The sequence below is a fragment of the Bos javanicus genome, chromosome 8 (assembly GCF_032452875.1).
Source record: "Bos javanicus breed banteng chromosome 8, ARS-OSU_banteng_1.0, whole genome shotgun sequence".
NCBI classification, from domain to species: Eukaryota; Metazoa; Chordata; class Mammalia; order Artiodactyla; family Bovidae; genus Bos; species Bos javanicus.
The window spans coordinates 40,477,569-40,489,741 of NC_083875.1; the positions used below are offsets into that span (position 1 = coordinate 40,477,569).

Below are 12,173 nucleotides of genomic sequence, written 5' to 3' on the forward strand. Positions count from 1 at the left end.
GCAAAGAATATAATCAGTCTGATTTCAGTACTGACCATCTGGTGATGTCCATGTGTAGAGTTGTCTCTTGTATTGTTGGAAGAGGGTGTTTTCTATGACCAGTGTGTTCTCTTGGCAAAACTCTATTAGCCTTTGTCCTGCTTCACTCTGTACTCCTAGGCCAAATTTGCCTGTTTCTGCAGGTATTTCTTGACTTCCTACTTTTACATTCCCATCCCCTATAATGAAAAGGACATCTTTTTTGGATGTTAGTTCTAAAAGGTCTTGTAGGTCTTCATAGAACCATTTAATTTCAGCCTCTGGTTGGAGCATGGACTTGGATTATTGTGATATTGAATGGTTTGCCTTGAAAATGAACAGAGATCATTCTGTTGTTTTTGAGATTGCATCCAAGTACTGCATTTCGGGCTCTTTTGTTGAGGGGTACTCCAGTTCTTCTAAGGGATTCTTGCCCACAGTAGTAGATATAATGGTCATCTGAGTTAAATTCACCCGTTCCAGTCCATCTTAGTTCACTGATTCATAAAATGTCAATGTTCACTCTTGCCATTTCCTGTTTGACCATTTCCAATTTGCCTTGAATCATGGACCTAACATTCCAGGTTCCTATTCAATATTGCTCTTTACAGCATCAGACTTTACTTCCATCACCAGTCACTTCCACAACTGGGTAGTGTTTTATCACCAGTCACTTCCACAACTGGGTAGTGTTTTTGCTTTGGCTCTTTCTTTTCATTCTTTCTGGAGTTATTTCTCCACTGATCTCCAGTAGCATATTGGGCACCTACCAACCTAGGGAGTTCATCTTTCAGTGTTGTATCTTTTTGCCTTTTCATACTGTTCATGGGGTTCTTAAGGCAAGAATACTGAAGTGGTTTGCCATTCCCTTCTCCAGTAGACCACATTTTGTCAGAACTCTCCACCATGACCCATCCATCTTGGGTGGCCTTACATGGCATGGCTCATAGTTTCATTGAGTTAGACAAGGCTGTGGTCCATGTGATCAGATTGGTTAGTTTCCTGTGATTGTGGTTTTCAGCCCTCTGATGGAGAAGGATAAGAGGCTTATGGAAGCTTCCTGATGGGAGAGACTGACTGAGGGGGAAACTGGGTCTTATACTGATCACTGGGTCCATGCTCAGTAAATCTTTAATCCAATTTTCTGTTGAAAGGCAGGGCTATATTCCCTCCCTTTTTGACCTGAGACCAAACTATGGTGGAGGAAAAATAGAGGAAAACAATAGAATGGGAAAGACTAGAGATCTCTTCAAGAAAATTAGAGATACTGGGAACATTTCATGCAAAAATGGGCTCAATAAAGGACAGAAATGGTATGGACCTAGCAGAAGATATTAAGAAGAGGTGGCAAGGATACACAGAAGAACTATACAAAAAAGATATTCATGACCCAGATAATCACGATGGCATGATCACTCACCTAGAGCCAGACATCCTGGAATGGGAAGTCAAGTGGGCCTTCAGTAGCATCACTATGAACAAAACTAATGGAGGTGATGGAATTCCAGTTGAGCTATTTCAAATCCTAAAGGATGATGCTGTGAAAGTGCTGCACTCAATATGCCAGCAAATTTGGAAAACTCAGCAGTGGCCACAGGACTGGAAAAGGTCTGTTTTCATTCCAATCCCAAAGAAAGGCAATGCCAAAGAGTGCTCAAACTACCGCACAATTGCACTCATCTCACATGCTAGCAAAGTAATGCTCAGAATTCTCCAAGCCAGGCTTCAACAGTACGTGAACTGTGGACTTCGAGATGTTCAAGTTGGATTTATAAAAGGCAGAGGAACTAGAGATCAAATTGCCAACATCCGTTGTATCATCAAAAGAGCAAGAGAGTTCCAGAAAGACTTCTGCTTTATTGACTATGCCAAAGCCTTTGACTGTGTGGATTACCACAAACTGTGGAAAATTCTTAAAGAAATGGAAATACAGACCACCTGACCTGCCTCTTGAGAAATCTGTATGTAGGTTAGGAAGCAACAGAACTGGATATGGAACAACAGACTTTTGAAATCGGGAGAGGAGTACGTCAAGGCTGTATGTTGTCACTCTGCTTATTTAACTTATATGCAGAGTACATCTTGAGAAATGCTGGGCTGGATGAAGCACAAGCTAGAATCAAGATCGCCAGGAGAAATATCACCAACCTCAGATGATATCACCCTTATGGCAGAAAGTGTAGAAGAACTAAAGAACTTTTTGATGAAAGTGAAAGAGGAGAGTGAAAAAGTTGGCTTAAAGCTCAGCATTCAGAAAACTAAGATCATAGTGTCTTGTCCCATCACTTCATGGGAAATAGATGGGGAAACAGTGGAAACAGTCTCAGACTTTATTTTTTGGGGCTCCAAAATCACTGCAAATGGTGCCTTCAGCCATGAAATTAAAAGAGGCTTGCTCCTTGTAAGAAAAGTTATGACCAACCTAAACAGCATATTAAAAAGCGAGACATTACTTTGCCAACCTAGGTCCATATAGTCAAAGGTGTAGTCAACAGATGTAGTCAACAGGACTTACTAATGGATATCTATAAGGAGTGAAAGAGTGGAACAAAGGATAGAGCCTGGAGTATTGGGTTGATTAACTAGATCTGGTTCCTCTAATAGGAAGGTAGAGGAGAGCTTATTTGTGGAAAAAATCAAGTTCTCTTTTGGACCTGTTTTGTTGGAGATGGGCTTCCCCGGGTGGCGCTAGTGGCGCTAGTGGCGCTAGTGGTAAAGAACCTGCCAATGCAGAAGACAGACGCAAGTTCGTTCCCTGAATCAGGAATATCCCCTGGAAGAGACAACGGCAACCCACTCCAGTGTTCTTGCCTGGAGAATCCCATGGACAAAGAAGCCTGGTGGGCTATATAGTCTGTAGTATGTTAGAGATACTGTAAGACATTAACTTGAAAGATAAATAATATCTCAACAGGATGGGAAGGAAGAAAGAATGTTTTATAAGAAATAGCATAAGCTGACGAAGTACATAGCAGAGGAGGGAAAGACATATCAGTTCATTGTGGCTGGAGCATGTTTTTGAAGGGAGGAGTAGAAAAATATGAAAAATGTAGAATACATTCTTTTTGCACTTTGATCCTTGTTAGAATCTAACATTCATATTAAATGGAATAAGTAGGAAGACATTAAGCCATCAGATTATTTGATGTAAGGTTGATTATTTTGTACATTCGAGATAACAAAAAGTACCCTCATTCAAGTTCATCTCACAAGTAAAGTAAGAGTCACTAAACAGTAAAGCTTCCTCACTGACTACAGTTACTTTTTTGATGGTGTTCTTGGTCCAAACCACTGCGTAGCACCTTCTTTGTAGGCAAGGGGGTCTAAGATGGTAGCTTTTCTGTCCTTTAGCTCAGTGATTCTTAATCATATTGCACCTGAAATGATCTTTTGGTGATGAGTATTTTGTATTATCCTTTTGACCATATTGAAGTAATATTCATAGGTAATATGTGCTATGCTAAGTCTCTTCAGTTGTGTTTGACTGCAGTCCCATAGACTGTAGCCCAACAGGGTCCTCTGTCCTTGGGATTTTCTAGGCAAGAATACTGGAGTATATTGCTTCCTCCAGGGGATCTTCCCCACCTAGAGATCAAATCTATATTTCTTATGTCTCCTGCATTGGCAGGCAGGTTCTTCACCACCTGGGAAGCCCCACAGATAATATAACCAACCAACTTTATATAGCTCACTGCAAATAATTTGTGTAATATTCAGCCATAATATAAAGGAGAAGTACAAAGAAAAGTGATTTAAAATAAAATGAGATGTATGCTAACATGTAAATGTTGAGAAAGGTATGGTATTTGGTATATAGTATTTATAGTATTCAATTTTGTAGTATTTGTAGTATTCACAGTGCCGAAAGGATCTTGGTAAAGATTTAGACAAAGCAAAATACAGTTGTTCCTTAGTTTTCATGGTACCTGCATTCCTGAAAATTCAGTGTATTTTTAAATTGTGCAAAAAAAAAAAAAATGCTTTGTGTTTATATGTAGCAGTTAGGTTCCAGGCTCAGATAATTGTAAAAAGGTTTCTTGCCTGAAAGAATGTCTGTACGATGTTAGAAAGTTATGCAGGAGTGTCTTGGGCATTGCAAGACACTCTGACCTCTGGTTCCTGCCCTTGAAATTTCCCCACAGATTTACAAAACATTCCTGGGGTTGGTATCAGTACTGCTGAGAGCGGCAGCTCTGGCTCTTCTCTAGGCCACTGGGACACTGACATTCCTGCACCACAGAATCTATTGAACCCTAGTCTACACTGTAACCTTTGGGTGAACAGAGCATTGTCTACCTTGTTCCTGTTCTATCCCTAGGACCTGGCCCATGATATGTCCTTAGAAAACATTTGTCAAAGTGAAGAATGGAAGGATGGATGGATGGAAAGAGATGTTCTTTTTTATTTTATTTTGGGGAGCAACCCTTCAGATCAATGATTGGGAAGGCTTTTGAAAATCATGCATGAGATAAAAAGTAGTAGAAGACATCGCCTCTTGAGTACCAGGTGCTGTGATCAAAATATCTGTTTTTATCTGAGTGTCATCTCTGCCATCAACGGTCCAACTTTTATTTAGTTTAAATGATGTAGATACATAATTTTCAGAATATATCTACTCATGCATTTTCTCCTTTATTTGTAGTGTGGCAAGAGTTGGCCTACTATGAAGAAAACACACGGGACTTTCTCTTCCCTGAGCCACGGCTGACACCTTCGCACCCTGGGATGTGTAGGGAGGTGCTCATGAAGACAGTTGAAGGCTTTCCAGTAAGTTACCAGTGCCTAGCTGGGCTTCTGTTGGGAAAGGGATTCTTGGAACCTGAATGTTTTATTGATAATAAATAAATAAGGTGATCCGCTCACCTGTTTGTGGGCGGATCACTTCATCTTGGTTGGTGCCCCTTTATTCTCTTTAGCAGCCCTGATGAGATGCCCACTCAAAGTGCTAAATAATGCTGATTCCCACTATTGGTCTGAGACGTGGGAGTCTTGTCTAACCAGGCTAAGTCACTGCCATATTCACATTATCACATAGTTATAAAAGGCTTACTTCTTCCACCTCCTTTTTTTTTTTAAGTTAAATATTTTTAAAGTATAGTTGCTTTATAATGTGTTAGTTTCTTGTGTACAACAAAGTGATTCAGTTATGTATATATGATATATATTATTATTCAGTTATATATATGTAATAATATACACTATTATAATATATATTCTTTTTCACCTTCTTTTCCATTATGGCTTATTACAGAATATTGAATATAGTTCCCTGTGCTATACTAGGACCTTGTTGTTTATTTTATGTATAGTAGTTTGTATCTGCTAATCCCAAACTGTTAATTTATCTCCCCCCTCACCTCTGTTTCTCTGTGGTAATCATAAGTTTGGTAACCATTTATCTGTTTTGTCATCTGCTCTTAATGCAGACTAACTGAAAGACATAGCATCATTTTATTTAATCATAGCTATTGTTTTAGTAACAATAACAGTAAAATAGAGTAGTGCTGCCTGTGTGTGTGCTCCGTTGCTCAGTTGTGTCCAGCTCTCTGTGATGCTGTGGACTGTAGGGCTCCTCTGTACATGAGATTATTCAGGCAGGAATACTAGAGTGAGTTGCGATTTCCTTCTCTGGGAGATCTTCTCAACTCAGGGATCAAACCTGCATCTCCTGCACTGGCAGGTGAACTTGCTTTGGTTTTTTTCATGTGATATCTTATTTTCTTCATAACAGTTCTTAAGTCAGCCAAGGCAGGTATTATGATCTCCACTTAATGGAGGGGAAACTGACAAGAGGTTCACAGGCTGATATTTTAAAAATTTATTTATTTTTAATTGAAGGATAATTGCTTTACAGTGTTGTGTTGGTTTCTGCCATACATCAACATGAATCAGCCATAGGTATACATTTGTCCCCTCCCTCTTGAACCTCTGTCCCACCTCCCACTCCATTCCGCCCTTCTAGACTGTCACGGAACACTAGGTTGAGCTCCTATGTCATACAGCAAATTCCCACTGGCTATCTATTTTCTATATGGTAAAGTATATGTTCCAATGCTACTTTCTCAGTTCGTCCCACCCTTTCTTTCCCCTGCTGTGTCCACAAATCTCTTCTCTATGTCTGTGTCTCTATTTCTGCCCTGCAAATAGGTTCATCAGTACCATTTTTCCAGATTCTGTATATATTCGTTGATATATGATATTTGTTTTTTTCTTTCTGATTTACTTCATTCTGTATAACAGGCTCTAGGTTCATCCACCGCAAGAACTGTCTCAAATTCATTTCTTTCTATGGCTGAGTAATATTCCATTGTATAAATGTACCACAGCTGCTTTATCCGTTTATCTGTTGATGGACATCTAGGGTGCTTCCATGTCCTGGCTACTGTAAACAATGCTGCAGTGAACATTGTGGTACATGTGACAGACTGATATTATTGAGGGATCTTAAAAGATATGGCAGTTACTAGTACAGCAGTTACTGTTTCGGGGGCATTATCTGAACCCAAGTTCAAAATATTAATTTTGTTATTATCTGGGATGATTTTTAACATTGCAGAAACTCTGAAAGTTTTCTCTACTTTTATGTCACTTGAATGACCTCTGTTTTAAGGGCTACATCTTTGTAAATTATAAAAAGCATAAACTTTTCTGTTACTGCTCCATGAGTGGCTATTATTTTAATTTAGTGAGGTGTTATTGTCTCCATTTGAGAGTTCTGTGCAGAATAGATGGCATGCAGAACCCCTGTTTCTATGATGTTTATGATGACAGGACTTCTAGTTCTGATACTTCAAACACCAAGCATTCATCAACAGTTCTCCCTGGGAACTAAGATCCTGCAAGCTGTGCTGCATGGTCAAAAAAAAAAAGTTCTCCTAATCGGAATTCCCGATGGCCATAACTTTAAGCCCTCCATAATCTTTGAAGATCTGGTGAATATCACTGATATCATTTTTTTTTTCTCAAGAAATGTTTTTTGTGTATCACTTATATCCATGGTACTTGTGAGATGCTTGCCTTTATTATTGTGAATTACTGAGATTTTGCTCTTCAGAAGCAGAAAGGGGATTAAAAACTGGTGAGAATTAGGTGGGAGATACTCTTTACATTAACTTTGATTTGCCCAAGTTTTCTATTAAATAAATTCCATTTGCAAACATTGGGCTGGTATCCAGCTAAGTATCAAGACAAGAAGAAAGACACTTTCTCATATTTTCCCAGATGTTATCTCTGTTTAACTTTATAGGCATAATTAGGAAGAAGAATCTACAGGAAGTTTTATTTGTAGTTATTCATAAATGCAGGTCATCATAAGAGAAAGAGCTTTAACACTGTCAGGAAGATCTTCATGCATTAGAGGTAAAGTATCAGTTCTTTCAATGAAGTTAAAGTATATTTTAAATAATTTGTGAAGAGATAGAGAGCTCAATTTCTCTCAAGTATTCTATAAGGAAAAATAAACAAATTGCTGAAGTTTTACTAATGGCTGATATTCATTGCATTCTCACTAGATGCCAGGCCCTGTGTTGAGTTCCTTACATGTATTGTTTTATTCAATCCTTTTTAACCCTGCAAGCTGGCTACTATTAGTTTCCTCATTTTAGGCATGGGGAAGCTGGTATGGCGAATTTATAAAGGGTACCCAGAGTCACAGAACTGGTGACCAGTGGATCTAGGATTCTCACACTGGTCTGTTGTGCTTTGAAGTTTGCACTCAATCACTGCATTATGCTAATTCTCTCATTTTTATTTCAGCCCAGGGTCCAATTTCTTTTCATTAATGTTATAGGACATGAGAATAAATGACACGCGGAGGTCAGACAAATTATTCAGTTCATTTATTTTCTGTTATTAGTTCATCAAGAATTAGATTTATTTTCTCCAGTACAATGTGACATTTTCTTCGTACTTTCATATTTTTTTTCATTTCACTTGTTACCCTAACAGCCTTTTTTCCTCCTTTTCCTGCTGAGGTCAAGAATATTGAGGGGAGATTATAATCTGTGTTTTTTGGTTGTTGTTGTTAGGTAAAGACTGAATTTGTAAATTAGGCAGAAAGAATATTGTTTTTAATTATTAATTTTTAATTAATAATTTTAGTTTTTCTTTAGTGTTTAGGTACTCTGAGTACCCTTTATAAATTTTTCCTTCAGTTCAGTTCAGTCTCTCAGTCGTGTCCAACTCTTTGCAACCCCATGAATCGCAGCACGCCAGGCCTCCCTGTCCATCACCAACTCCCGGAGTTCACTCAGACTCACGTCCATCGAGTCAGTGATGCCATCCAGCCATCTCATCCTCTGTTGTCCCCTTCTTCTCCTGCCCCCAATCCCTCCCAGCATCAGAGTCTTTTCCAATGAGTCAACTCTTCACATGAGGTGGCCAAAGTATTGGAGTTTCAGCTTTAGCATCATTCCTTCCAAAGAAATCCCAGGGCTGATCTCCTTCAGAATGGACTGGTTGGATCTCCTTGCAGTCCAAGGGACTCTCAAGAGTCTTCTCCAACACCACAGTTCAAAAGCATCAATTCTTCAGCGCTCAGCTTTCTTCACAGTCCAACTCTCACATCCATACATGACGACTGGAAAAACCATAGCCTTGACTAGATGGACCTTTGTTGGCAAAGTAATGTCTCTGCTTTTGAATATGCTATCTAGGTTGGTCATAACTTTCCTTCCAAGGAGTAAGCATCTTTTAATTTCATGGCTGCAGTCACCATCTGCAGTGATTTTGGAGCCCCCAAAAATAAAGTCTGACACTGTTTCCACTGTTTCCCCATCTATTTCCCATGAAGTGATGGGACCAGATGCCATGATCTTCGTTTTCTGAATGTTGAGCTTTAAGCCAACTTTTTCACTCTCCTCTTTCACTTTCATCAAGAGGCTTTTTAGTTCCTCTTCACTTTCTGCCACGAGAGTGGTGTCATCTGCATATCTGAGGTTATTGATATTTCTCCCAGCAGTCTTGATTCCAGCTTGTGCTTCTTCCAGCCCAGCGTTTCTCATGATGTACTATGCATATAAGTTAAACAAGCGGGGTGACAATATACAGCCTTGATGTACTCCCTTTCCTATTTGGAACCAGTCTGTTGTTCCATGTCCAGTTCTAACTGTTGCTTCCTGACCTGCATATAGGTTTCTCAAGAGGCAGGTCAGGTGGTCTGGTATTCCCATCTCTTTCAGAATTTTCCACAGTTTATTGTGATCCACACAGTCAAAGGCCTTGGCATAGTCAGTAAAGCAGAAATAGATGTTCATTCTAAAAATTACTACTGTTAAATCCAATTATTGACCTAACCATCGTTACCACCATCTCATTGCTAAGGGGATTGCATAGGATATAGCCTGTAAATTTCAGCTCTAAACTGTTATGCTAAAATGAGTACTTATATGAAAAAGAAAATACATTCCTCCTTATTGTCTGTAAGTCACCGCCGTGAGTTGAGGTTAAATAGGTGAACAAGATTGCATTACAGACTGTGGATTCCTTACTGGTAGGGCCCCTTCTCCTCCTCTGTGGGCTAAGTGGAGCTTCATGTAGAGTGGCTAAGTATAGACTCAGGTTATCTGGGTTCAAGCCCAGTTTTGTCACTCAATGGCTGTGTGATTTTGGGTAAATTGCTTATCTCCATGTACCTTAGTTTCCTCCTCTGTAAAATGGGATTGATAATAGTTCTTCCTTTATAGGGTTATTATGAAGGTTGAATGAGGTAATATATGTATGTGTGTGTGTGTTAGTCACTCAGTGGTCTCCGACTCTTTGCAATCCCATGGACTTGTAGCCCTCTAGGCTCCTCTGTCCATAGGATTCTCTAGGCAAGAATACTGGAGTAGGTTGCAAATTCCTTCTCTAGGGGATCTTCCCCACCCAGAGACTGAACCCGGTATCCTGCATCTTTGGCATCGCAGATGGATTCTTTACCACTGAGCAACCAGGGAAGCCCAAAGCAACTATACCCCAATACAAGTGTTTTTAAAATGGTATTGTTAACTATGTCACATTGTTGTACATTCCATTTCTAGAACATATTCATTTTGCCTAACTAAAATTTTATATCCTTTGACTTAGCTTTTCCCTTTTCCTCTCATCCTCCAGCTCTTGGCAACCAGCATTCTATTAGCTGGTTTTTTAGCTAATTAGCTATTCTTTGAGTTTGACTATTTCAGATTCTGCGTATAAGTGAAATATGCAGTGTTTATCTTTTTGTGTCTGGCTTATTTCATTTAGTATAGTGTCCTCAAGTTTATTCTCTGTTGTCATGAATGGCAGGATTTCCTTCTCTTTAAAGGCTGAATAATATTCCATTATATATATATATACATATACATATATATATTTGTTATGTATATATTTTAGACAATGTGTGTAGATTATGCTGGCTACACAAAAGAGCATTTAGGTTCTTGGATAATTTCATGTTAGGATAGGATAAGTAAAGACCTTCTTTCCAATAATTTTATTTGTTTCTTTTATTTTCAGGGCATTGCTCCTAAAATAGAGTTTTCTACAAGGACAGCCATCAGAGAACGTGTGTTTCTGCATAGAAACAGATTTTTTGTAAGTATAATAAAGAATCCAGAGATAGAAATGTCAGGGATTTCTCCACAAATTTAAAGAATTTCAACCTCAGCTTGGTTTACCAAGTTCAGATGCAACTGGACAGACAGAAACCTGGAGACTTATTGCTAGGTTTGAATTTACATAGTCAAATTTCTTGTTCAGCCTGTCACATTAGAGTGATGATGTGTGGCATGTATTCATCACGGCATAGTTGGTGGAACAGCGTGATCCAGAAGCTACAATCACAGGCTTGACGTGTAGTCTAGTTAGTTTTTGTTGTTGTTGTTTCATGACATCTACTCTTGAGTTTATCAACAGTAGTGTTTCCTTCTTTCTTGTGCTGAGGCTGAAGGTCAGAGTTGTATTTGGGGCCACCCCTTTAGTAACAGTGAGGGTTCTTTTTTTTTTGGTAATAGTGAGGGTCTTGGGGCATTCTTGAGCACTACCTTCATTTTGCTTTTTCAGCCATGATTTCCCCTTCACACTCTTTTCTTTCTATTTTTATTTTACCCCATTGCCCATAATTTTGCAAGCATCCAAAATCCTTTCTAAAATGATACAGAGAATTAATGAATATAGTTTGTAGATCTCACACAGGTCCTAGAATAAACCTTGAAAATGTGGGCTTTGGATTTAGGGGTACTGAAGAAGCAGGGTCATTAATCTGTGCAAATACATCAATCCCCTGGGCACTGTAATTCATCAATGGAAAACCAGTGATTAATTTTCAGGAAGGCAATAGCTGCTTTTTAGTCTCTCCTTATTTACTCACTGTTTTCTCCAGTCTGTTTAAATGTGCACAGTGACTTTTCAGTTTATTGCTCTTTTTCTTCCATTCCATTTTGTTAATCTTGTTTTAATCTCGTAATGTAGAGATCTTCCTGTGCGAACTTCCCGGTCCCTTCCTCCTTCTCTAGTCTTGCAGTCTTTCTCTAGCACTGTCTAGTGGTGAAGCCTAGCAGAACAGCTAGGAAAGCAGAAGGGGATTTGCAGTGGCTGGTTCAGTATCATAAAATTGAAAGGTGGGTTTGGAGCTGAGAGAAAAGTGCTTACTCACCAGTATAGTTGGCTTCTAATTTTTTAATTGCTCTAAAAATTTCCATAGCTATACATACAACCATACTTTTTCCTTAAAATAAATTGCTTGAGGTGAAATCACTGAACCCAAGTATATGCCAAATTCTCTCTCTGTCTCCCTCCCTCACTGTATTTGTGTATCTGTCAATCATCTGATGGGGCATGGAGGTGTCTGATACTTTCCAGCTTTCTCATAATACAAATAAAACTCACTGTTTAAATTTCATTAATTTTGTAAAAAAAATTTTATTACATTTTGGCTGCACTGAGTCTTGGTTGGTACATGTCGGATTCTCATTGTGGTGGCTTCTCTTGCTGTAGAGCATGGGCTCTGGGGCATCTGGGCTCAGTAGTTGCACATGGGCTTAGTTGTTTCGTAGCATGTGGGATCTTCCTGGACCAGAGGTCAAACCCATGTCCCCTGCATTGGCAGCTGGATTCTCAACCAGTGGGCAACCAGGGAAATCACAAATCTCACTGTTAGTAGCTTAAATCTACTAGTGATACTAAGCTGACCTGAA

The 12,173-nt window shown here is 39.1% G+C and overlaps 1 protein-coding gene across 14 annotated transcripts in view; it reads left to right on the forward strand.

The window, feature by feature from the left end:
• The window catches only part of SPATA6L (spermatogenesis associated 6 like), a 113,960-nt gene that overhangs the window by 40,777 nt on the left and 61,010 nt on the right, over window positions 1-12,173 (forward strand). For all 14 annotated transcript variants that reach the window (XR_009738007.1, XR_009738006.1, XM_061425394.1 and 11 more), the window contains 2 exons: window positions 4,661-4,785; window positions 10,495-10,572. Coding sequence is in view for 12 of the 14 variants with exons in the window: in XM_061425392.1 (XP_061281376.1) it covers window positions 4,661-4,785; window positions 10,495-10,572 (203 nt within the window). In the remaining 2 variants the exon portion in view is untranslated. The remainder of the gene's footprint in view (window positions 1-4,660; window positions 4,786-10,494; window positions 10,573-12,173) is intronic.